The 24,734-nt window shown below is 24.9% G+C and overlaps 1 protein-coding gene across 1 annotated transcript in view; it reads left to right on the forward strand.

Annotated features, from left to right (window-relative positions):
* Positions 1 to 3,153: 3,153 nt before the first annotated feature.
* LOC145837170 (kinesin-like protein KIF13A) overlaps positions 3,154 to 24,734 on the forward strand; it is a 38,990-nt gene continuing 17,409 nt past the window's right edge. The window contains exons 1-14 of the mRNA XM_082944938.1: positions 3,154 to 3,270; positions 3,756 to 3,818; positions 6,159 to 6,356; positions 6,741 to 6,921; positions 7,237 to 7,466; positions 10,034 to 10,142; positions 11,397 to 11,600; positions 16,410 to 16,527; positions 17,073 to 17,171; positions 19,739 to 19,873; positions 21,270 to 21,409; positions 21,774 to 21,916; positions 22,649 to 22,750; positions 24,293 to 24,420. Of these exons, the coding sequence (XP_082801064.1) occupies positions 3,201 to 3,270; positions 3,756 to 3,818; positions 6,159 to 6,356; positions 6,741 to 6,921; positions 7,237 to 7,466; positions 10,034 to 10,142; positions 11,397 to 11,600; positions 16,410 to 16,527; positions 17,073 to 17,171; positions 19,739 to 19,873; positions 21,270 to 21,409; positions 21,774 to 21,916; positions 22,649 to 22,750; positions 24,293 to 24,420 (1,920 nt within the window). The 5' untranslated portion in view covers positions 3,154 to 3,200. The remainder of the gene's footprint in view (positions 3,271 to 3,755; positions 3,819 to 6,158; positions 6,357 to 6,740; positions 6,922 to 7,236; positions 7,467 to 10,033; positions 10,143 to 11,396; positions 11,601 to 16,409; positions 16,528 to 17,072; positions 17,172 to 19,738; positions 19,874 to 21,269; positions 21,410 to 21,773; positions 21,917 to 22,648; positions 22,751 to 24,292; positions 24,421 to 24,734) is intronic.

Raw genomic sequence — 24,734 nt, forward strand, 5'->3', positions numbered from 1 at the left:
TATTATTTACACATTATAATAAGATTATATAAAAATAGACTAATATTTTAAAGTATGCAAACAAACAAGTTATTATGCAGTAGTTTTTTTTAAAGGAAGATATTTTAAACATTTAATATAAACATCATTATATTTAAGCGTGTATTAATTAAGTATTTTTTATTTAACTTAATGACAATAAGGCTTATTTAATAATTCTAAACTACAAATGAAACATTTTGGTAAAATTTACTTATCACTCATCAAACTCAACAGTACACTTTGTTTTTGAAGATTTAGATTTATTCGAAACAAGTTAAACAGTGTCTCAGGTTCAATTGAATATGTTTAGAATTTTTTACTTTCTTAAAAGCTCTTTTTTTTTCAGGGTGTTAAATTTAAGCAAGTTTATTATTATAAATTGTAGTTTAAAAAACCTTTTTAAGTTATGATGAGAATAAAAGTAGTAGCCTCTCTCATATATACAACAGTTAGAAGTATAAGCACATAAACGTGTATCAGATCTAGTAAGATAACTATTATTTTTTGTGTTTTTGTCAACTGTTGTTAAACTGTTTGGTTTTTTAGTTGTTATCAGTTATTAAAAATGGTTGAAGCATGTAGTTAATTATTTTACTTATTATTACATTTTAGTTTTAAGTATGGTTTTACATAAGTAATCTCACTTTCAAGCAGCAATAAGCAGTTTATCGATCAATTAAAATACTTTCATTTTTACAAGCATTTCAAAGCAATTTTTTTATTTTAATTAATAAACAAAAATCTGATAAATTTTAAAGTTATCAAAAAAAAAGTTAAAATTAACATTTATGAATTTTCATATTGTAAAGTATAAAAATATATAATTCTGGAGTATTTATAGAATACTTATGTTGTTAATATTTGTCTCTAAAAAAGTTACTTTTAAAGCCATTCTTGATCAAAGTTTTTAACTAACTATTAAATTTAAGTATTATAGTAGATATTAGAGTTTTTAACTAAAATATTTTTAGTGCTTATATGGATATTATTATAGATTTATAAAATTGATAAAATTTGTTTTATATTATCTTTTCGTTAACAAGATTTTTGTTAATTAGAAATAGTATAAATAATTAAAAAGATAGTTGTAAGCTAGTATTATAAATATTTTTTAAGCTACTAGGTAAATAACAGTTTAAAAATAAGTAAATAATAGGTTATTTATAAAAATAAAAGTATATTGTATCAAGTTTAGCATTTTATTTATACATATAACAAATATACTTTAAAAAGTATACAATGATTAGAATTGTCAAAAGTTTTAATATTTTTCTTAATCTCAGTTTTTTTTTACATTTGCATAGCTCATTAAATGCTAAGTAAAAAGTTAAATTTTAATTGCTTACTTTACAGATATTTTCTATTTATTATATCAATGTTGTTAAATACCAAGAGATGTTGTAAACAATTTCACAACTAAATGGTATTATGCTTACTTTTATTTATTATTTTTAAGTTATTTTGGTATAAATTTTGGACTTACTATTTTCACAAAAAGGTTTTTTTGAAGCATCATAAAATAACTAAAGAAATACTTACATTGCTAGTTGTAACTTAACACCATAGTACTATCAAAAGTAATATTTCATAATCTTTTAAAATCATATCTTGTCAATAATTAAACTATGATTTAGTTACTTAATTTTCTAATAATAAAACAGATGTTTAAGAATTTGTAATCTAAATTTAAACTTTAATAAAACTTTAGTATTAAGTTTAATTTATTTAAATATACTTTTTTAAACTACAAAAAACATCTTTTAAAACATCTTATTATGGAGCCATAAGTTCTACTTTAAAACTTAGTATAATAACAGTTAGAAAGTAGTTATAGTGCATACATATTTTGATAAACATGATTTACATATTTTTGTAACATGAACAGTAGTTTGTTTTTATTTTGTTTTAAATAAAATTTAAACAAAGATAATTTTACTATTTGTTATGATTTTTTATTATGCAGTATTAATAACTTTTAGACTGTTTAGTTGTATTGTATGCAAACTTATATCAGTTTTTATCATCATTTTTCAGTTTAAATTTATTGTGTATTAAAACTTAATTGTCAATTATGTTAAAAAATCAAATTTTTTTTTTCAGATATTTTTAAGTTAAACTAGTTTAAATGTACTACAAAAAACTTAAAGTTGTTAAATGTATTCAAAGTTTAATAAAATAAAAAAGTGTGTATAAAATGTCAAAAAAATAAGCTATAATTTCATAAATGAAGATTTATATTTGATGCGTTTTTATGTGTAGTTTAATGTAAAAACTTTCACATAAAGTTAAATTTTTCCAACTTTAAATCCTAAGAGTTTCAGTATAACTATAGCACAGTTCTTAACTTAAAGTTATATATCTACAGGGTGTCCTCAAAAAAATCACTCTTCAAATAATTATAAACTTAATATTTAATACTATTTGAAGAAAATTCAACAAGTAATTTTGTATTTCACTAGTATCACTTAACTCTCTTAAAATCGAGTTTTCTCAAACTAATGTCTGTTCTGCTTTAAATACTGCTGATTTTGAAAAATGATTGAATAATAAAATCTTCATTTTTTAATTAATAATTTTGAAAAAAAAATTATAACAAAAAGAACTTACTTTGCAGTAGTGTTGGGCAGTGCCCTATCCAGCTTGATTTTTTTTTACCTAATTAAAGGCATCTCTCATGCCCAGTCTCTAACAAACTGTGGCGGCAGGTTCAAGTATGCAAGAGCAGACGCAGCAACTTCTAAAAATATTGGTCCAATTAGTCCATGTAAAGATATTTCCTGGTAGTTGAACATGGTGGTCAACCACTACAAGTTGATTATTAAGTACGTGTCTGTTAAGCATGTCTTCTTTTATAGTTTTTTAACAGTTATTTATATTTTTGGGCTACCCTTGGTGTTTGAATAAAATTAAAGTTTGTTTTGAAATGTGTTGTTTAAATTATTGTTTGAACACTATAATCATTATATCATACATAAATAATTAACATATATAAAGAATATCAAGTAATATACTTGGTAACATATTTATTTGTACTGTTGTAAAACAAAAATAGCTAATTTTTTTGCTCAAATTTCTGACTGCAAACTGATTTAGAAAAAAAAATATATATATTACAAGTTATAATTTTTACAGATTTTATATAACGAAACACACTTTAAACAAATAAATTTAATGATAAAATGACAAAGAAACAACAAGATGCAGGGAAAGTTCAAGTCGTGGTCAGAGTCAGACCGTTTAATAAAAGAGGTAAAAATAACAACAACATTTTAATGTAATTTGTGCAACTAGTTTTTGACTTTTACTACAAAATTGTTACTGTTTTGAGTTATAAAGACTCTAAGTGTGTTTCAAATAACAATTGTAATTTTTGGTTTTTAGGCTATAAAATTTAAAAGATAATCATAGAAACAGTACTTTAATGTGTTTTAAGTAGTATTGCATTTTAATAATTTTAGTTCAACTTTTTTATAACGGCTAAAAAATGCCGTTAAAATTTTAAGACAATCTTCTGTATACCAGTAACAGTTATTATTTGTACATTTTACAAGTTTGAATAAAAAGAAAATAATTAGAGTGTGTATTTAACTTTTTATATCACTTTTATAACCTTTAAAATGTTTTATATTTATTTATGCATATCTGGTTAAGTGTGTATTAAAAAGAAAGTATTGTTTTTGAAAGTTACTTTTTGGAATCAACTTTTTTTTATGCTAACTTGTTGTTTTTTGTAGAAATTGGAATAAACTCAGAATGCGTAATTGAAATGAATAAAACACAGACAACATTAAATCCAAGCCAAAACGTAAATGATAAGTAAGTAAGATTTAAATTGAAACAAGTAATATTTTACTATATTTAAAATTAACTGTTTAAAGTTTTATGTTTTAACAAGATCAATGCTAAAATAAAGTTAAGTAAAGATAATTTAAAGTTATAAATCTCTATACTCATTAGTTTCAGATATATAGAAAAACTTGCTAGTTAATATTTAGTTATTTTTATTAACATTAAATTTTCTTTAAAAAAATATGAAATTCTTCTATTAAAAATTAAGTATTTTTTAAACAGTATTTTAAAGCTTAGTACACATCTTATAGCTTAGACATCTTACTTGTTTTTACAAGACAGTTACAAGAAAAAAAAATGTTATGCTTTAATTTGGTATACTTTCAGTTATATAACTTCATTTGTAGTACAATTAGATAAAAAGTTGTTAAAAAATTTTACTTGCCAATATTATGTTTGTTTTTAAACTTAATTTCAACTTTTTTCTGCTTACTTTTAAAATGCACAGACGGAATCTGAACCAACGAACAACGTAAAAATTTAAATGTTGTGTGTTAAATGTTAAAAAAATATGTTTACTGTCTATTATAACCTAGTATAAGCTGTTGCATGAAAATTTTAGTAATTGTGTATGAAATGTATAATTCAATTTAAATGTCTTGTAATATCTGAAGTTTTGATGTCATATAAAGAGTTAAGAGGCTTTAGTATCAGAAGAAGTATTATGTTTTTCATTGTTGTATTGTTTTTAATTAAAAAAAAAGTTAATTACTTTAAACAGTTTTTTTTTGTTAATCTTCCTTGAAAATCACTTTGAAAATAATTTTAATAGTTGTTGTAGATTTTGTTTTTTGTATTATTGTTGTATTATGTGATTGAAATCTCTCATAATAGATTAAACTTAACTCTAAACTTGTTCTTTCAACATACATACAAATTAAACTTAAACTGTCAATTTTTTTTTTGAAACTTTTTCAAGTTTTACGCAGCATTTTTTAATGTTAAAAAAAGTTACATAAACTATCTGTATTAATTCTCTATTGTAAACCATTTATTAATATTTAAGTTAATTTAAATCATTACTTAAAATTTACAACTAAATTATTGTGCAGAAACTAGTTAAGTTTTTACTTTTGATTTAAAACTTCTTTAAATTTTTCTTCAACTTATTAAATCGTTCACTTAAATAATACATTAAAGTTTTAATTATACATTTCTAGTGTTTATTTTTTTCTAGAACTAATCTTGATTCTTTTTAATTTTTAATTACTGTTTTGGATTAATTTTGTTTGTAATTTTAGTATTTTTAAGGCTTTAATTTTAAACTAAGTTAACGTTTATAAGTTTTAACATTTTAAACAATTTATGCACTAAGTATAAAACTTGCATGATCATCTACAGCCGTACTTTTGTTGCGTAAACTGTTTTTAGCTAATAATTTTATATTAATAAAATTTCATATGCTTTTTCGATTAAAAATTCTAATTTAATTTAATATAATTTATTTATTTTTTCATGTTTTCCCTTCCGCTTGTCACAGGAAAATGCAACCAAAGGTTTGTTGAATTTTTTATAGATTTTTATTGATTAACTGCTAAATTTAATATTTTTTTGGTAAAATTATAAAATTCAATGAATGTGCAATTGTAGTTTACTATTTCAAGTTTTTGAATAAAATTTGTTAAAAAGTATCTACTATAATATATTTTAGGACTTAAATAACTTGTTTTATGACTTAGCGCTAAAACTGAAAAGTTTTAAACCCCTTTTTATTTTAAATAGGTTTTATGAATTTTCAAATCACAAAAAGGTTCTTTTTAATTTATTAAACGTTTAATTAAAGCTTATATACTTTTAGTAATTATCAGTGTATTGCTATCCTTGAAAAAGATTTTGATTCTATGCCAAGTTAACTATGTTTTTCTACACTTAACAAAAAGTGACATGTCTTATATTATACTAAAATAAATTCAATGAAAAAACATTAAAAAAAGTAAACATCATTTTGATTTTTTTGTTTATATACAACCGAGATTTTCCTCATTGATAAAAAAATTACTTAATCATTGTAATATGAAACTATTTTGATCTCAAACCCAACAATGTGATCTCAGACATCCACATTCAACTAATACCAACTAAAATAACTTTTCAACTTGAATGTATTAAAATCTAATCAGAAGCTATTTTATTGTAATCTGTAATCGATAGTTTATTTTGTGATCAACGCTTTGCGTGAAACAGTTTGTACAAAAATAAACTTAAACTCAAAAATGTTACTTATAAAATTAAGGCTCCTAACTACAGCGAAGATATCTAAAAATACTAGTATTACAATTGTTCAACAGCATATCCATCCACAAAAAAAAAATTAAATATCAAATTATTTCAACAGACGTTCACGTTCGACCGGTGTTTCTGGTCGATGGACCCGTCCAACGAAAAGTTCGATTCCCAGGAGGACGTTTACGATGAGGTGGGGACGGACCTGCTGGACAATTCGTTTCAGGGATACAACGCGTGCATATTCGCCTATGGGCAGACAGGTGAAAAATGTTGAGCTTTTTTTGTTAAGTATCAAATTTATTAGGCTGTAAAGCTTATTCGCGTACGGGTAATTAGGGTAACGATTTTTATTTGTGTTAGATTGTTGTTGTTGTAACTCCTTATTTGGTTTATTTTAATTTATCATACTATTGTGTATGTGGGCAGACATGTAATGATTTTTATTTGTTGTTGTTGAAACTGTTTTTTTAGTTTATTTTTATTAAAATTTTGTGTTTTTCTTTTTATTTAGTTATAGCTTTTAATAAATACTTCCAAAGGCAAATATTTTTACTTAATTCATCAAGACTAAAAGTGTGAAAATCTTAGTGCAAAAAACTGTAGCATCCACAACCGCTAGATTTAGATAAATTCAATTCACACAGGTTCGGGCAAGTCATACACAATGATGGGCGCGCCCAAAGACCCTGGACTCATCCCCAAACTGTGCCGGGAATTGTTCAACCGGATCAATAAGGAGACTTCGGAATCGAAGCAGTTCACCGTTGAAGTGTCGTTTTTGGAAATTTATAACGAGAAAGTGCGCGATCTTCTCGACCCAAGCGCGTTAGTTTGAATAGTTTGTTAGACAATTACTTTTAGTTATGTAGTTGTATTTACACCAAATAATATTATAATATATTAGTGTCAAAATATTCAAATACGTTTGGTATCAGCTTTTAAGTCATTGAAAATGGTGAACGTTAAAAACCTTGATTTAGTTCACAAAAAACACCTTTTCCAAAAGCTTTATTAATAACATACACTAATAATAAAAAAATTATTAATAAATATTACAGTAAAAAAAAATGATCAAAAAGTTCTAAATTAATTTCTAACATTTCGTAAAACTTTAAATATTCACGAAGTTCCACCATTTAGATCCAACAAGAACCTCAAAGTGCGGCACCACAAGACCCTAGGTCCGTACGTGGAGGGACTGTCCAAGTTGGCGGCAACCAACAGCGACGCGATAGAGGAGTACATAGACGCGGGCACCAAGTGCAGGACGGTGGCGGCCACCAAGATGAACGCTGAATCGTCGAGAAGTCACGCCGTGTTCACCGTGGAAGTGAAGCAGACGTTGAAGGGAAACGTGGCTGGAGCGGTTAGTTGATTTTGTTTATATACTTTTATGTTTTTGAAGCATTATAAGTTGCAGGAGCGGTTAGTTGTTTGATTTGTTATCTTATGTTTATTTGAGTAAATTGTTTATTTTGATTTTAAGATTTTTCAAGTTCTGTCAGCTGTTTCTTTAAATTTTATTTGTTTTGTTACGTTTGTAAATTTTGGTTTATCTTTTTGTTCTTTATAATTGCGCTTAGTAGTTAGCGCAACTAGTAGCTTTTATTTGTGTATATGTTTACGTAATTTTGTGTTTTTAAAGCATTATAAGTTATTTTACTTGAAATTTCGTTCTATAAGTAGCAGTTGTTTTTTTATTGTTTCTCTAAATCACTAAGGGGAATTTAATGGGGATCTGTTTATCATTTTTTTTAATCTTAAAAGTATAGCATAGGCCATACAAAATTAAGACTATTTTATAATTAAAATCTGTCGTGATCAATAAATTGTTTAAGCATGTAAATAGAATGGTTTTAATATTAAAAACTTTTACATGCCAAGTATGCGTACAATAAATACATTGTTTATAAAGGTTTTGTGTGTAAAAAGGTTCTTTTATTTTTTAATCTCCTTTTATAGTAAATTCGAACCGTTTATTCAAAAAGATTTTTCAAAAACAATAGTTGTTAGATGTACATTCTACTTAATAGTAAAGCATACAAAAAAAAACCGTTTAAATACTATTTTCAATTATAAGAGTTATCTATTCAACTTTATAAAAAGGTGTTGTAAACCTAAGTACAAGTATGTCACGTTTAATTAAAATTGTCAGAAATGTTTACGTTACACTCTAATTTTGAGTATGGTAATACCTATTTATGTAATTAAAACACGTTTAATTCTAGTTTCTTGTTATAAGCTAAGCTACTTTTAATTTTATGCTTACAAAGTCATACTAGATATACACTTTAGTACTCAAGGCACTTATAAACCAATAAGTTTATTGTAAACTTGCAACAAGCACTCTGCTAATACACACCCACCCGTATATATTAATTTTATAAATATCTTTTTACTTTTTACCTACGTTTTATTTTATAGTTTTCTTTATTGCCTCCAAATAGTTTTTTTATTGACTATGGGCTTGATTTATAAAAAATACGCTGCCTAGTTTAGTAGTTTGATGCAAATTTAAATCGTTTTCAACTCACATAAGCAAAAAACAACAAGTTTTATTTTAAAGTTAAAAATCTGTATTATTATTTGGAAATATGTTGTTATTTTATAGTTTGTTATAAATTAAAATGTTTTTTATTTTAACTAACTATTGAATTTGTAATTATAATTGCATTTATTACACTTTAAATTTTTGTTTTTTTTACTTTGGTTAACAAGTTTTGATACAATTAGTTTTAAAAAACTTGATTAGAGTATTTGTTTCTTTCTTTTTGCTTTTTCAATATTATTTTTATTGTAAGCAAAATTTGATTACTATTAATTATGAACTGATGCACTTTTAATCTAAATTTGTTTTGAAAAATGTATAATTAAAAGGTAGTTATGTGTTTATTTTAGCTTTTCCATTTAGTTGTAGTATATCAAAATTGAAAAGATTTAATGTTATACAAAGAATTATTATATTTTGCTTCTACTATTTTATTACTACCGTACATTTTTTTTTAAACGAATTGATGTATTTTTTAATTATGAATTTTGTAAAAACATGTAGTCATAAACTTTATAAAAAATTTAAGTTAGCTTTTCCATAAGCTGCACAAGTTGAAAACCAAATATTTTAACACTTCGAAATCTTGTTTTCAGCCAAATCTATGCCAAGTTATCTATTAGACTTTAAATTTTGCTGTTTCTAAGGTAAGGAATTTTAAGTGAAATTAAAACTAAACTTTACGACTTACTTGCTTTTTATGTTTATAAATGTAGTATTTTAATTTAATACTTATTGTTTTTATTTCAAGTATACGGTTAACTTTACATTTACAGTTATTTTGTTTTCAATAAAGGAATATATAGTTTTTCAATGAGTTTTGCTTGCCTGCATTTTTATAATTCCCCTAATATGTTCTATTCTTTTGTAAAGTATAAATAGTTTAGTGAACATAAATCTATTGTTGTTTTGTTCAGAAATGGAAAACTTTTGCAAGTGTTTGTAAAACTTAAAAGTTTGTTTATTTGTTTTTCAAATGAATTTCTTCGTTTTAAGTGTGGTACTGTTTAAATAGCACTTCAGTACTCATAACCGTTGTTATATTGTGTTGTTTAGAAATTCCGTTGATCGAGCAAAATAATTCTGGGTGTTCAAATGTTTGTTTTAGCTAGGATTAAAATAACTATTAAGTAAAATTGTAATTTTTATGAGAACAGTTTTGTAACTGGTTATCCTATTAGGCGAAACCAAATTTTACAATAAGCTGTGAAAAATCTCGTACTATACCTTTTAAATTTTAAGAAAACAACTTTACCAAAATGAATGAAAAATACATATAAATTTTCAAAGATCAGTTTGGTAAATTTTCCGGAAAAAAAAAACTTTATTAAATAAATATTTAAGAAAATTTTAAGTTATTAACGTGTAATAATTTCAAGGGAGAACTAGGCGGCACAAGGGTTTCAAAGATCAGTTTGGTCGATTTGGCGGGAAGCGAACGATCCAGCAAGACTGGAGCCACTGGAGCAAGATTGAAGGAGGGATCAAATATTAACAAGTTTGTAATAAATTAAATAAGCAAAAGTTTAGATTTGTTTTTTTATTTATTTGTAAAATTTTGGTTGTTGATTACTTTATAAAACAAGAACACTTAGTTTTAAATATATTGCTGTAATGAATATTGAAAAAACGGTCTAATGTCAACAAGTTTGTTTAAATAACTTACCTAATGGTTTAAGCTAAAATGTTTAACTAGATGCTGTTAACTTTATCAGTTTGACCATTTGCAATTACTCTTCGAATACAAATAACTTAAGTTTATTTTAACGTTAGCCAGAATTCATTTAAACTATAAATATAAAATGTGATTTATAAACAATTAATTATTTTATAATAAAACTCACTAAATTGAATAGTTTTTGAAGCTTTAATTATAACAAAAAGTTTAAAATAATGTCAATCCAACTAACTTAGGTATTTATGTTTTGCAACTATTTTTACTTTAGAAGCTACTTTTGCTAACTTTGCTTATTTAGCACAAAAACACATTTCTCCCATGCAAAAATAGTAGCTCTTACTAACAATGGCACTACACAGTCTTAAAATATTTTTCTTCCAAATACAGAAAAAAAAACCGCCAACTTATTTTGAGACGCTTGAATGTGAAGTTTGTTTGTTGAAAAATAATTACAAAAAGTCCACAGTACAGTGATTGCAATGTTTATTATTTGCCTTTTAACATGTGCTTTTTTTAAATGCAATCATTCATAACTTACAGTGATATGAGTTTAAATTTGAATAGAAGTCCTTGCGTGTTATACAAGCGAACTAAGTTTTATTATATTGCCTTATAAAGCTTACACTCTCTTAAGTTTAAGTTCTTAGCTTGTTTAAGTTACTTAAAAAATACTGTTAGACAAAAATAAGTTAATTTACAATTTTTGTGGATAAAATTAAAGCAATAAAGCCTAACATTATTTACATTTCTTAGCAACTACTTAAAATTAATCTATTTTTATGTGTTTATATCATTTATCATTATAACATCCTTTTATTATGGAAAACCTTACAATGTTATTCTTAAAATAAAATTATTTAAGTCCGACACGCTTACATTCCACAGCAAACTAATTAGAAGATTGAATTAATACCTAAAGACCTTAAGCCAACTAATTAAGCCTAAATACCATAAATAAAAACATTTAGTATTAATACCTAAGTATCTTTAACAACAAACAGTACATACATTTCACAGCAAACTAACTGATTTATCAATGTATTTTGTAGCACACACATTATATTATTTTTACAGATCACTGACCACATTGGGCCTGGTCATATCGGCGCTGGCGGAAAAGGGCAAGAAGAAGGGGAAGAAAGGGGCGCACATCCCGTACAGGGACTCCACCCTGACTTATATTTTGAAGGACAATTTGGGCGGGAACAGCCGGACCACCATGGTGGCCACAATAAGCCCCGCAGATAACAACTACGAAGAAACGCTTTCCACTTTGAGGTGAATTGTTTGTTAATTTCTAATTTAAATTATTGTACTAAACTTGTTCTAATATTTACGAAGAAACACTTTCCACATTGAGGTGAATTGTTTGTTTATATTGTTAAATTGTAATTTAATAAAGTTTTGTATCGAAGAAAAAGTGAAAATGTATACATAGAAGAAGTTTATTTTTGTTTAACTCTTTGTGTTATTTTATTAGGATGGTTTGTAATTTCTTTAAAAATAGAGTAAACAAATAATTAATTACTGTTAATTTAATTCTTGATCAGTATTTTTGTTTAACAAGTAAAATTAAGTTGTTTGTTTGTTATAAAAAAATTGAAAATAAAATAACTGCTTTTAATATATAATTTATATTTACTAATAGTTCTTACTGTTTGAAGTAACTATTAAACCAATAACTATCATGATAAAATTGTTTTATTTAGAAATTAAACAACTTGAATGATATTTAAATGAAGCTTTGTGTCATACTTAACTTGCTAATTTTTAAAAACACGAACTTGAGCTTGAAGTCGCGACGTCTCGAGAATAATGACGTAATAATAAACAGTATCGAGATTAAAATAGATTATGACGTCATTGTTTAATTGTTACATCACTTTTAAACAATTTTTGTATTGTTAAAACAAAGAAAACTTCAAATGTTTTTTTTTTTTGTTTAATAAACTAAACACGTGTTTTTTTATTAAAAATTTGTTATACTGTGTAACGAAAAAATTCTCGAATATAGTTAAATAACTTAAACTTAATTGAGAATTTCTTCGTAAACGTTTTCGAAACTAGTTAACAACTTAAAATTTTAACTAAATTGTAGCCTAACAGTTAGAAATAATTATGTTGTTAAAATTTTAGTTTTATTTTAAATCCTTAAATTTTTAGCTAAGATAATTGTTGTCACTTTAGTTGAGTACTTTAAATTCACGGTAATATTTAGTACTTAATTAAATTACTGATTATTGGTTATAACATTTTGTTTTTAGAAATATTCATTTAATTGATGTATTATTTTAGAAATATGATAGCATCTAAACCGCTAATATAATATTTATCCTTGCACATTAAGAAATAAAACTAGTTTTTCCTGTATAACAATAAATTGTTTGTTTATTGCGTCATAATATCAAGGCTTGTGATCTTAATTACATAAAAATAAAGTTTACGTCAAACTATTTACACAATATATGACAAATGGCTCGTTTATTTAACAAAGTGTTATATTTGATCAAGTTTTTTATTTGTTTTAAAAAATAACTTACACTAAAAGGGACTATAAATAAAAACGATATTCAGAATAAAACCTTGTTTTTTAGTTTGTGTTTTTTGATAAACTAGGTTTTTTAAGTACATTTAATGCGCAAACTTTTATGTAATAATTAGTTATTAAAACGCTTCAATTCAATCATAACATTTATCAATCCAGTAATACTTGTTTTTCTGCAAATTGAATTTATCATCACATAAAAGTCTCCAATAAACAAGATGGTTAATATAATCATCTTGTTTACCGTGTATGCGCTCCTCATATTACTAAAAATAGTTCATGTTTAATAAAATCAAAGTCGTTAAAGTATCTTTTTATGAATATCTTATGTTTGACAACAAGTTTGCAATTTCCCACAAGGATTTTTTGTAATTGTTGTGACTTGATATAAAACAAAATGTTGAAAAAACTACTTTATAAGAACAAGCATGGATTTGCTTTAAGCTTTTCATCCCAGTGCCCTGGGGAGCAACAATAATATATTTTGCTATTTTATATGAGATTTGTGCTGCTTATTTGTTTATCTCACATTTCTGCTGGTGGTTTTTGATGTTTTTGGTTTTCACAATCTTGTTTTATTTTAAAGTGTTTGATGTATGTGTAAAAAAAAATCAAGTTCTTTTTCAGCTGCAAGAATTAAAACAAACAAAGTTATAATCAAAATAAAAGTTGGTAGTTTGTGTTTTTGACATCAAATAAATACTGTTTATGTATATTATTTTTAAAAAGTTTATGGTTGTTAAAAACTTTGAGTTAAAGAAAGTAAAATGATTAAAATTTAACATTATATCCATTTTTGAAATAAAATCGTTTTAGTTAATTTTAAATAAAACTAGTTTTTGAAAATTTTTCTACGTTGGCTAGGATCAAAACTAATTGTAAAACTTTTATTTATGCAATACATCATTAGAAAAAAACTCGTTTTATTTCAATTATATTGATTTTTCCTTCATTATTTTGACATTTTCCATTTGTTTTGAGTGATTTTTTCCAGATGTAGTTCACACGTGATGACTATTTGAATGCGAACAGCTTTGTAAATATTAAAACAAAAATTAAACTTTGCACAATGGGTTCTTTTATATTTATGTTATGTTTTTCTAATTTTTTTTTTAGTTTTTTTATTTAAAGTTATTTTTAATTGTTTGTTTTTGTTTTATCTAAAAGTTTTTTAGTTTGTTTTGTTCCACCTTAATCTAAGTTTACTGTGATTACAAAGCATTTTTTCTCATAATTTTTTTAAATATTTTATTTTTAGATGCTTTTTGGAACAAATTAAAATACTTACTTAATTATGTATTCGTAAGTTAAAATTATTCGGTCAAATTGATCGTTGCAAAATAGAATCGCGTCAACACTTATCATTGTGACGTAACGTTCATCAATATGATGTAACAGTCGATATTACAACCGGATCATAATTTTTCAGCAATGTACTGATAAATTTGTGTAAAATTTTTTTTAAACTTTTAACTTTATTTGTACTTTTAAGTGCTACATTGTGTTTGTAAATCTTGCACAGTGTTTATCTACTTGTACTTAAGAATTTTTTAAAGCAATAGCAATTTTTTGTACTGAAGTTGGTTTTGCACTTTTTATTTGACTTAATTATTCAAAACAGGTTTATTAATGAGCGGTCTACCATGTTTTTGCTTGTTAACTATTTATAAAGTTTTATACTTTTAAAAACTGACTATTCTTTTTTTCTTGTTGATATGGCAATATTATATATCTAAGTGAAAAAATTTATAGATAAGTTCTTGTGTTTATTTATAAAACAAAGTTTTTAATTTGACGTATCAAAACTATTAAAAAACTAAGTTTTTTTTTACAATTATAAAATTTCAATTTAAAAGGGGTTTGAACTTTAGTTATTGATTCTACCATAAACTTTGACAAACTTCTTAATTTATAGAAGTTTTCAAAATAAAAATTTTCTGTTTTGCCTACAAGTTCAGTCTGCTATATTTACCTTTTTCTTTAATTTTTATATTAATTACTGTATATTGTAATATAAAGTAATACTGCTTTTAAAACACGCATTTTAATAAATTTTCAACTTTTATTTTTTTAAATTTATACCTATACAAAATTAAGCACACGATTTAAAACTTGTGTTAAAATATTTTTATAGGTAAAATTTACGAAACAAAACTTTTGAAAACAAGTAGTTTTTATTTTCAGCTCTAGAACTATAGTTTATATCCCACTGGTCTTTGTATATTTCCAATTAAATATTCCTTAATGTGAAATTTAGAACGTGTTTCAAGTTAAAAACAAGTATTCAAAAAGCCGAAATTGTTATATTTTTTGTTTTAACATAAATGATCACCCTAAACGCTTATTTTTACCTGCAAGTTATTCAAGTTTATACATATTCCTATGATGTAATGGTTGTTACTGTTGCAATTGAATTGTTTGTTTCAAACCTAAGAAGATGTTCATTTAGTTGTGTCATTTTTCAGCAGAGTACACTTTTTCACTTTTAGACTTGTTCACTCATTGAACAAGATTAAAATATAACACGAAATTATTTCTACTGTAAATTTTAAATGTTTATAAATCTGTTTTTTAACAATAGCTGATTATGAAAAGTGCAAACAATTTTTCTAAGCCCGCTTATTAATTGTTTGAACTTTTGTTATTATCTTTTAATTATAAATAGTTTGCATTCGAGTGTGTAGTAATCGCTTTGTTTTAAAACTAATTCACTTTTTGTGTTATACTTAACAAAAGCTATTTAATTAACTTTTAATCTTAGCTTTATTCAAAGTAAGCGTAGTTTAATACAGTGATTATTTGTAATGTTCTATTGAAAGCTTTACTTACATATCAGTTGTTTAATATAATTCGTTATCAACATCAAAACATATAAGCTATTTTAGTTTTTCTTTCTTAACATAAATCTAATAATTGTAAAAGTTTTTTGTTAAAAAATGTCAATCGACCAAGATGGCTACATCTACGTGTTTCATTACTAAATTCATAAAAAGTATCACTATTGTTTTGTAAACAATTTTTCAGTTAGTTTGTTGCATTTTAATTGCATAGCTCTTTTATTGCCAAATCTATTTTACTTTTTATTTCTCACTCTATTTCAGTGACGCGTTTACGGAGATAATTGTAACTCATTGTTTTAAAGTATCATAAAAAAGTATAGTATCTTGTTTGATTTAATTATAGGCTTCAAGTTTTCACATAGCACATGCTTGGAATTTAAATTTTGACTGTTTTTTAAGAAAATTTCCGATCAACTTGTCGAAATAAAAATGTTTATGTTTTCTAAAGAATTAATAAAAACGTTTTAGCCTTACAAACAACTTTTCATCAAACTTTTATGTTTCTTTCTGTTTATCAGCTTGCTTATTTCATTCATGTAACCGTTTTTTTTTTGCTATATGTTAATTGTATACACATTATCTCGTTTAAATTTAGAATTAAAGAAACATTTAATGTTTCACTACAAAATTAGATAAAAAAAATAGATTCACTACTGAGATTTATGTAATATTTAAAAGTATTATGACGTAACAAATCTACAGATACGCCGATCGTGCCAAGCAAATAGTGAATGAGGCAGTTGTTAATGAGGACCACTCCGCTAAAGTTATCAGGGAACTCATGGAAAAAATTGAAATGCTCCAAAACCAAATTGAAAAGGTTAATTAGATAAAGATTAGTTTGTTGTTAAAGTTGTTATTTGATTTTCAATATTAATTTTGAACAAACATACTTATATGCTATCTACAGAAACTAAAATTAATAAAATCAGTTTTTCGTTAAATATATTGTTGTTTGAGCGTTTTACACTAATATGGAATTTCCTCAATTTTAAAGAATATGTATACTCCACAGTTTAATTATTTAAAATAACGGTTATTAGTAGTTTTTATTTTAAAATATTTATTTATAATTTTATAATATTTATTTATAATTTTTATAATAATAATGTTTTATAAATTGTCTATAGAATTTTAATTGTTTTTGTTTTAATATGCTTATAGGATATGTTCATAGTTCTACTAATAACTGTACTGTTAAACAATTTTATTTTTTTTTAAGGCTGTGAAGTGTTTTAATAAAAAAATCGTTTTTAATTTATAAAAGATGTTTTTAAATGACCAAACTGTTTTAGTGTACGTATATAGATGGGGTAATTAAAAAAAATTGTAAAAATGAAATAAAAATATCAAATTAAAACACAGAAAGAGGACAGCGTTAGCATAGAAGCGGAAAAGAAACTTCTTGCAGAGAAGACGAAATCTTGGGAGCAGAAGATAAACGAAGCCAACAACTTCAGAAAGGCGAGTTTTCTTGAATATCAAAAAAAAATTAAATATGTTTTGATAAATTTAGTTTGGTTGTGGAATATGTGAGCTTGGCTTGAAATTATAAATTTATAGGTGTTCTGTTTTATTAGTTTGTCAAAATATTAAAAAGATAAAGTTCTTCTTTTTTATTTTAAACAACTAATGGGATAAGATGGTTTAAAAATTCTTAAAGTGTTAAACGATGTTTTTAGTTTGAAAATGTTAAAATTCTAAGTTGTTTATCATGTATTTGAATATAGGAATTATTAATTTATTTAAAAAATAAATTAATAATTAAATAATACTATTTTTTTAACAACTTAATCAGTTATAGTTTAAGTTAAATTAATTATTAACTATATTTACTTTCTACTAATGCAATAAATCTGTTTAGATTTTATAAGTATACTATCATACGACGTTTCTTCATAAGGCATTAGGGATTTAATCTGTCACGTAACATAAAGCATAGGATTAACATTTAGTTTAAAATAATCATATTTTTACAAAACAATCGTATAGAACTTCAAGTTTTTTTTGACAAAAAGTTTTGACGGTTGCAGTAACATTTAATTTAATTAAAGAAGTAAAGTTAGTTAACAGTAATAGTTTTTAATGTTTTAGAAAAACCTTACAAAACACGATACCAGCTAGAAAATAAAACTAGTTTACAATAAAAAAAGATAATAAAACTAAAATAACTTAAAAAGGGTATAAAATTTTTTTGTTTACATTAAAAAGTTGTATGTAATTAGTTTTTTTATGACCATCTGTTGTTTTAAATAAGTCTGATTTAAAATAAAATCAAATAAACTAAACTTCTTATTTTTAACACCAAAAAACAAACATTTAAGTCAAATAAACTTTTCAAGTTATATATTTAACTACTGTTTGCTTTTTTATCACTATAAATTAACTTATGGCCAATAAAAACTATTAAGTATTAGTTGAATGTTTACTATTTGAACTAATAAAAGACAATGTGGCTATAAACTTCAAAAGTAAAGTATATTTTAAACACACTGAAATCGTGTAAATAAAGACAACTTTTATTAAACCTAGCTTTTGAAATTAATACACAAGTATTCACTTTTATGTTAAGTTTTAAATTATCCAAACAAAACGTTGAAATAAAAAGAAACCATAAACAAATACATAATAGCGTTTATCTGTAAAAGCGATAAGTGCAACTATTTCTCAATTTCAATAATTTGTAAGCTTCATAAAACATGCAAGTTTCTTGAAGTATAAGAGCGCGGTTGAAAAAACAACAAGATATTTGTGTTCAGGGTTGCAGCCTGCGTTTTGTGAATTATTGATCACTTTCAGCATTAACCAGCTTATTCCTGCCTTCTTTCCGATGCTTATCGCTGAAAATTCACCGGTCGCGACGATTTCTTGGCCGGATTTTTGCATTTTGTTCAAGTTATTGGATACTTGCTGTATTAATGGATTAGCGTGTAAATTAACGACTTGGCTCGTTTCAAATTTAATAATTCAAAGTAGAAAAGCTGTTTTTAACATAAGATTATGAAAATAACTAGTTATGAGAATTTCATTTAAATCGGGGCTGTGATAAGTTAGTATTGTTGTATTGATGGTTTGGTTGATTTTGAATTTAGTTGTGTGAAGTCCAAAGTAATAAATCAAAGTAAATTCTTGGGCGGTTTTTGACATGTAGTTATGAAAATAATTAAGTTGTAAGTTTTTTGTTCATAATGTTTATTTGAACATTTATTTAATATTTCAGTGTTGAATTACAATAATAATAATGATAAAAATAATAATAACAGTAGTAATATATTAGTATAGTAATCATTAATACTGAAAACCTGATAGTCAACCTTATTTATGTTTTTTGCAAAAGTTCAAAACAAAAACAGGATAAATTGAAGTTATATTTTAAGCTACTAAACAGTTTTATTTCTAAAAACTTTTTGTTTGAAAATTATAAAGTGTTTGATACTTCTACAAACTATTATTTTAATCCCCACTAAAAAATTAGTTTAAAATTTTATTATAGCTTTAGTAAAAAACTATACAACTATTTTTTTGTCTTTTAAACTTGTTTAAAATACCAGTAAAATTACAATAAGTTGGTTAGTAACGGTTTTTATTTATAATGCTTCTACCTTGAAAATTCATAGCTGTGTGGAAGCAGGTTCATCGCTATAATGACGACTATGATATACAGCATCTGTTAAAAAAACAAAAGGTGTAAAGATCAAAAAATTACATGTTTTTTTTATGTTGAACTGATGAATATTTACTATGGAAGTTTAACACCCTACATGAATTTTGACCATTAGTCATAGGATTTAAAAGGATTTGAGTTGAAAAACAGCTTAACAGCTGTCCACAAGTATTATGTGTTGCAGATTTAAATATTTACTAAATATATGTCGATGCATAAAACTTGCTCATATAAAGCATCAGTTATCACTTATTGCAGATTGAAAATATCATTTAAATAAATATATACCAATAAATAGCAGTTTTATGTAAGATTATATTTAATAAATTAGTCTTTTATATCTCATCAAAGTAGTTAATATTTGCAGATATACAAGGAGAAATTCAGCAATATGGGCATCACAGTGAGTAATGACGGGGTCAAAGTGAGTCAGTACAAGTGCATACTTATGAATATGAGCATAGACTCTCAAATGGATGGCACACTAATGTTCACATTGAAGGTAATAAAAAATTATTTTTAATATAATAAACTTGTATCAGTATACAGTATGATAATAATACAAGTTTGTTAGTGTAACAAAAACTGTGTTAGTTTGATAATTACTTACTTTAAAAGTTAGTTTTTAAATTTTATTCAGACATTTGACTTGGGTCATAACTTATCTGTAAAACATTTAATTTAGTTTTTACTAACAATTTTTTGCTGATAACATCAAATCGAAAACAGTCTCAACGGAAATTTTAAAGTGACATTTGCTTTGAAGTCATTTTTATACGATTTATATTTTTAGTTATGAATCAAACGACAGTAGTTAATTAGTAAAATTTTATAGAGACTATATTTACGAGATTTATTATTCGATAATCCTTGGTAACTTTTTTCTCTAAAGGATATTATTAGTTACAACGCAGTTATTGTTCAAATAGAATTGTAATTAGATAACAAATCTCATAAATTTTATTGGCACTGTAAAACAATTTTTATGTTTGGCTTAAGTTGATTGTTGTATCTAAACAAACTGTAATGATTAAGTTGATTTTATTTTTAGGTTAAAAAATATAACTTAAATTGTGCCTAACAGTTTTTGAACTATTTAGTATGTAAAACATCTGTGATGGTCCTAATTTGTTTCAAATGTATAAAATACAAATAACACAAAAACTCAGTTGAACCTTTTTAAGAATTTTTATTAAAACAAATTTAATTGGATGTGTGACAGAAGTTAATGGCTTTTGTTATGGATTATTTATAATTTTTTCAAGCCTTTTACACTACTTTCCAAACTATTGAAAACAAAAAGACTTTTTTTTAAGAACTAATGTAAAGTAAATATTTTTTTAATTTTGTGACTTATTTTTAAACTGAGAAGTTATGTTTTTATTTTATTATAGCTGTGTTCCTTATTTCTTTTATTGTTTGCGATCATTAACAAGTTTGAGTTTTAACTTCACCAATGTTTTTTTTTCTAAAAAATTCTTCTTAACTTTAATAGAAATCAAAAACCTTTCATTTAGGTTTTGATTAGAAACAAACATACTTATTTTCAAAATACAAACAAAAAAACACTTTTATTTCATTATTCTCTCGTTTAATTCTTATGTTTCTTAAATATATTTCAACCAAGTATTTTGTTTCCGTTAATAGTTAATACTTAAATATCATTAAAAATGAGGATTGAGTAATGACTTGAATGATTGGAAAAAAGCTATGTTATAAAACATGTTTTGTTATATGAAAAACTTTATTTTCAGGAAAACAAAGAAACTCAATTTTTAACTCTACTTCTCGACTAGGCCAACGCATTATATAATAAAGCTGTTTTTAATTTAGAAAATAAACACAAACATTTAATAAACACATTTATATTTTATGTATTTAAAATTATCATCTGCCAGGAAAACGCGGAAACTCGTGTGGGAAGGGCAAATTCGAACGACATAATAGTGTACGGTTTGGGAGTGGCGGACCACCACGCTAAAATTATATACGATGCTGACAACCTGGTCGTTACAGTGGTCCCCTATCCCCATGCTGTGTTAGTTGGAATATTAATGATAAATTAAAATATTCATTTTTATATATTTTTTGAATATGTTATTTAGTTTAAACAAAGTTTTTAGGTTCGATTAATATTTTTTAGTTAATTATGTAATAGTATTGCAATAAATACTATTATTATCTTACAGTATTTTCGATGATTTAAAACCAATTTTAAAAGTTTTATTAACAAAAACTACTTAAGTTTTTTAATTTATTTGCTTTTGTCCAAAAAGTATCCAGTTATTTTGCAACAAAGTGACGCAACTGTGTAAAAAATTTCATGTTCAGTTTGGAAATAGTTTTTTATATAACTAACGGAGCTCTGTTTCTTTTCAACCAACACACATTCCAACCAACAGAACGCGCATCAACGGCAAGCCCATCGAGAGGGACACGGAAGTGAAGAACGGGGACCGGATCCTGTGGGGGAACCAGCAGTTCTACAGGATCAGGATTCCGAAAGCCAGGAAGTCGATGCTGGAAGAAGAAGAAGACGATCCTTGTTTGTTTATTAAATATTTTTTATTTTATTAGTTTTTATTAACTTTTTAGTTTTTCAAACGAGTTAATTTCTGCCATAAATAATATTTACAAGGTCTTTAAGAAATTCAGTTTTATTTTACAAATATATATTTTTTAAATTTCAAATTACTGTTCTCTTTCAGTTGTTGAAAGTAAAAATATATTTAAGATAAATCAATTAAAACTATATCAGGGTTGCTAAAAAACGGAAGACATGGAAAAATCTGGAATTGAGAACAAAAATCACTAAAAAACTAGGAGTTTTAAATAATTTTTACGTGTAAAATGGTGAAACTTTGAATAGTTACAAAATTCTTTAATAAGGAATAAAGTTTTTTTGGTACCATTCAGAATTTTATTCATTATTAAACATTTTAAAATATCATGGCATTGTCTTTAATAATTTTATGCTATTTAAGATTTTTTTTTACCTTAAGTTTAAATTTATACTATAAACGAACGAGAAAACTTGAACTTTAAAAACATGGAGGAAATTCAGAAAACCTGGAAATAATTTACAAATATCTTTTTGCAACCAATTTTTTGCAAAATCTTTATTTTAATTGAAAATGTTATAAACAGTAAAAATTAATTTTGGTATATTCCTTAAGCCATACGAAGTTCATACTACTAACTGAAATGTTTTTAATTTTACAGTCAAGTTTAATTTATAAAACATACTGAACATATAATTAATTTTTTACACCAACAGTCAACGAATCAAAGGCAAACACTACACTGGATCAGACAATACAACATGATGATATGATTGAACTTGCTCAAAATGAAGTCATTGCCAACAATCAGCAGCTAGGTATGGTTTATATTTTATTTTTGTACTTTGGTTTTAATTTAAGCAGTGATAATTCCCACAAAAATGTTATCAAATACAAAGTAATTTAGTTTAAAAATAGCTATTTTGTAACTAATTAACTTTATAGGTGAAGCTTTTTATTATTATAAAAAATAAATCTAGTTAAATTGAACAAATCTAGTTTTAGCAGTTCATTAATTGTTCATTATCAGTGTGTACGTATTTAAGCTGTCATGTTTTTTTCTATAAATTTAAATGACCGATCACTTACAAATGTTTATCAACATCAATAATATAGTACTTCAGTAAAGTAGATTAGAGATTTTATGAATAAGAAATTAAGAAGCTTTTCGATCTGATCTTGTTGAAGCAAACATGAAATTTTGGTTGGTTTAAAGTATAAGCTAGACAACCGTAATAGTTAATTATCCAAAAAAATAAAGTAACTAGGCAGCAAGCTAGTTCAAAAAGTTATCAGGAAGCCTTAACTTTTGTATCAAAAATATATATATATAATTTTCAATTAAAAAATTCCACTTTTTTAAATTAATTTTTTAAAATCAATATCTTGTTATATGAGTTGTAAGGATTTTAAATACCTTGAAACGTTTACCTTTTCTGTTATCTAAAAACTTAAGATTCAACTTAAACTATTGTTTACAAAAGACTTATAATAAGTCTTAATTAATTTATAACATCACTTTTTCAAACAATAGTGTTTATGCGACTTAAAATAGATAAGTTGTTTGAGAAAAAGCTTTTGGTGGCTTACAAGAAAATTAAAATGTTCAATGCGCTTTAGTGTCTGCAGAAAAACAAAGAAGTTTCCTGAGTAAATGACCGCTTTGTTACATGTGGTTATGACGTAATAGTGCTCGTCTAATGCAGCTAATAGGAGAAATTTTTTGTATGAATTCCTCAAAACAGTTGCTTGTCATGAATAATTACTTTGTTTTGCGTTTTTCAAATCAATTTTTTTTATAAGTTTGGGTTTAATTCATCGGCAATATTTTGACAATAATGTTTTAGTTTTGAAAACAAGCTTGTCTTAGTAATAATAAAGTTAATGGATTTTAATAATATATTGTGGTTTGATTAACTTTGTACTCAAAATTACGAGAATTAACTAAATAGTTAACTAATTAGTTAGTTTTTAATTTTCAAAATAACGCATTTTACATGATAAATACATTAATTTTTGTTTTTATTGCGGGTTATCCTCTGAAAATTTTCAATTCTGTTTATACTTTAAATTAAAGTCTAAGAAATAAATTATCGTTCATACCATTAACAAGTTTTAATTTACTTAGGGACAGTAAAATTTGGATGTTATTGTTGAAAACAACACACTTCATATATATAGTTTTAAAAAAACGTTATTATATATTAATTTGACAGTCACACTGAACTTAGTTTATATGTATTGTTATGCGTGAAAGTTGTTATTAGCCAAAACAAAAATACTGTCTACTTTATAAACTTTTGTAGTTGAACTATAAAATAATCTCAGCCTAACATAAAAAATTTAAACTTTCAACTCAGCCGTGGACCAGACAATCGACATGATAGAAAAAGAGTTTCAGAAAATCCACGATCAAAACAGGGAGCAACAATTGGTGCCTAATGAGAGCACGCCGTTGAAAAATGAAGACAAAATGAGATATGAGAAGGTAATTGATTGTTGTTTAATAAGTGTCACTGTAGAAATATTTAATTCAAGTTTTTTAACATGGATTCAAATTAAATACTTAGTTAAATTTTTTTTTATATATATTTTTGTTAAATAAATCAGGGTTGCCACTTTACCTGGAATCCTGGAAAAACCTGGATTTGAAAATATAGGCAAAAAACACCTGGAAAAATCTGGAATTTAAGAAATTTTGAAAAAAAACTCGGAAAAACCTGGAATTTTGATCAAAAAACCTGGATAAACCTGGAAATTTTAAGAACTTTAATATCTTCAGTAGTAAAGTTTCAGATTGAC

The sequence above is a fragment of the Thalia democratica genome, chromosome 5, assembly GCF_965202585.1.
Source record: "Thalia democratica chromosome 5, ktThaDemo2.hap1.1, whole genome shotgun sequence".
NCBI classification, from domain to species: domain Eukaryota; kingdom Metazoa; phylum Chordata; class Thaliacea; order Salpida; family Salpidae; genus Thalia; species Thalia democratica.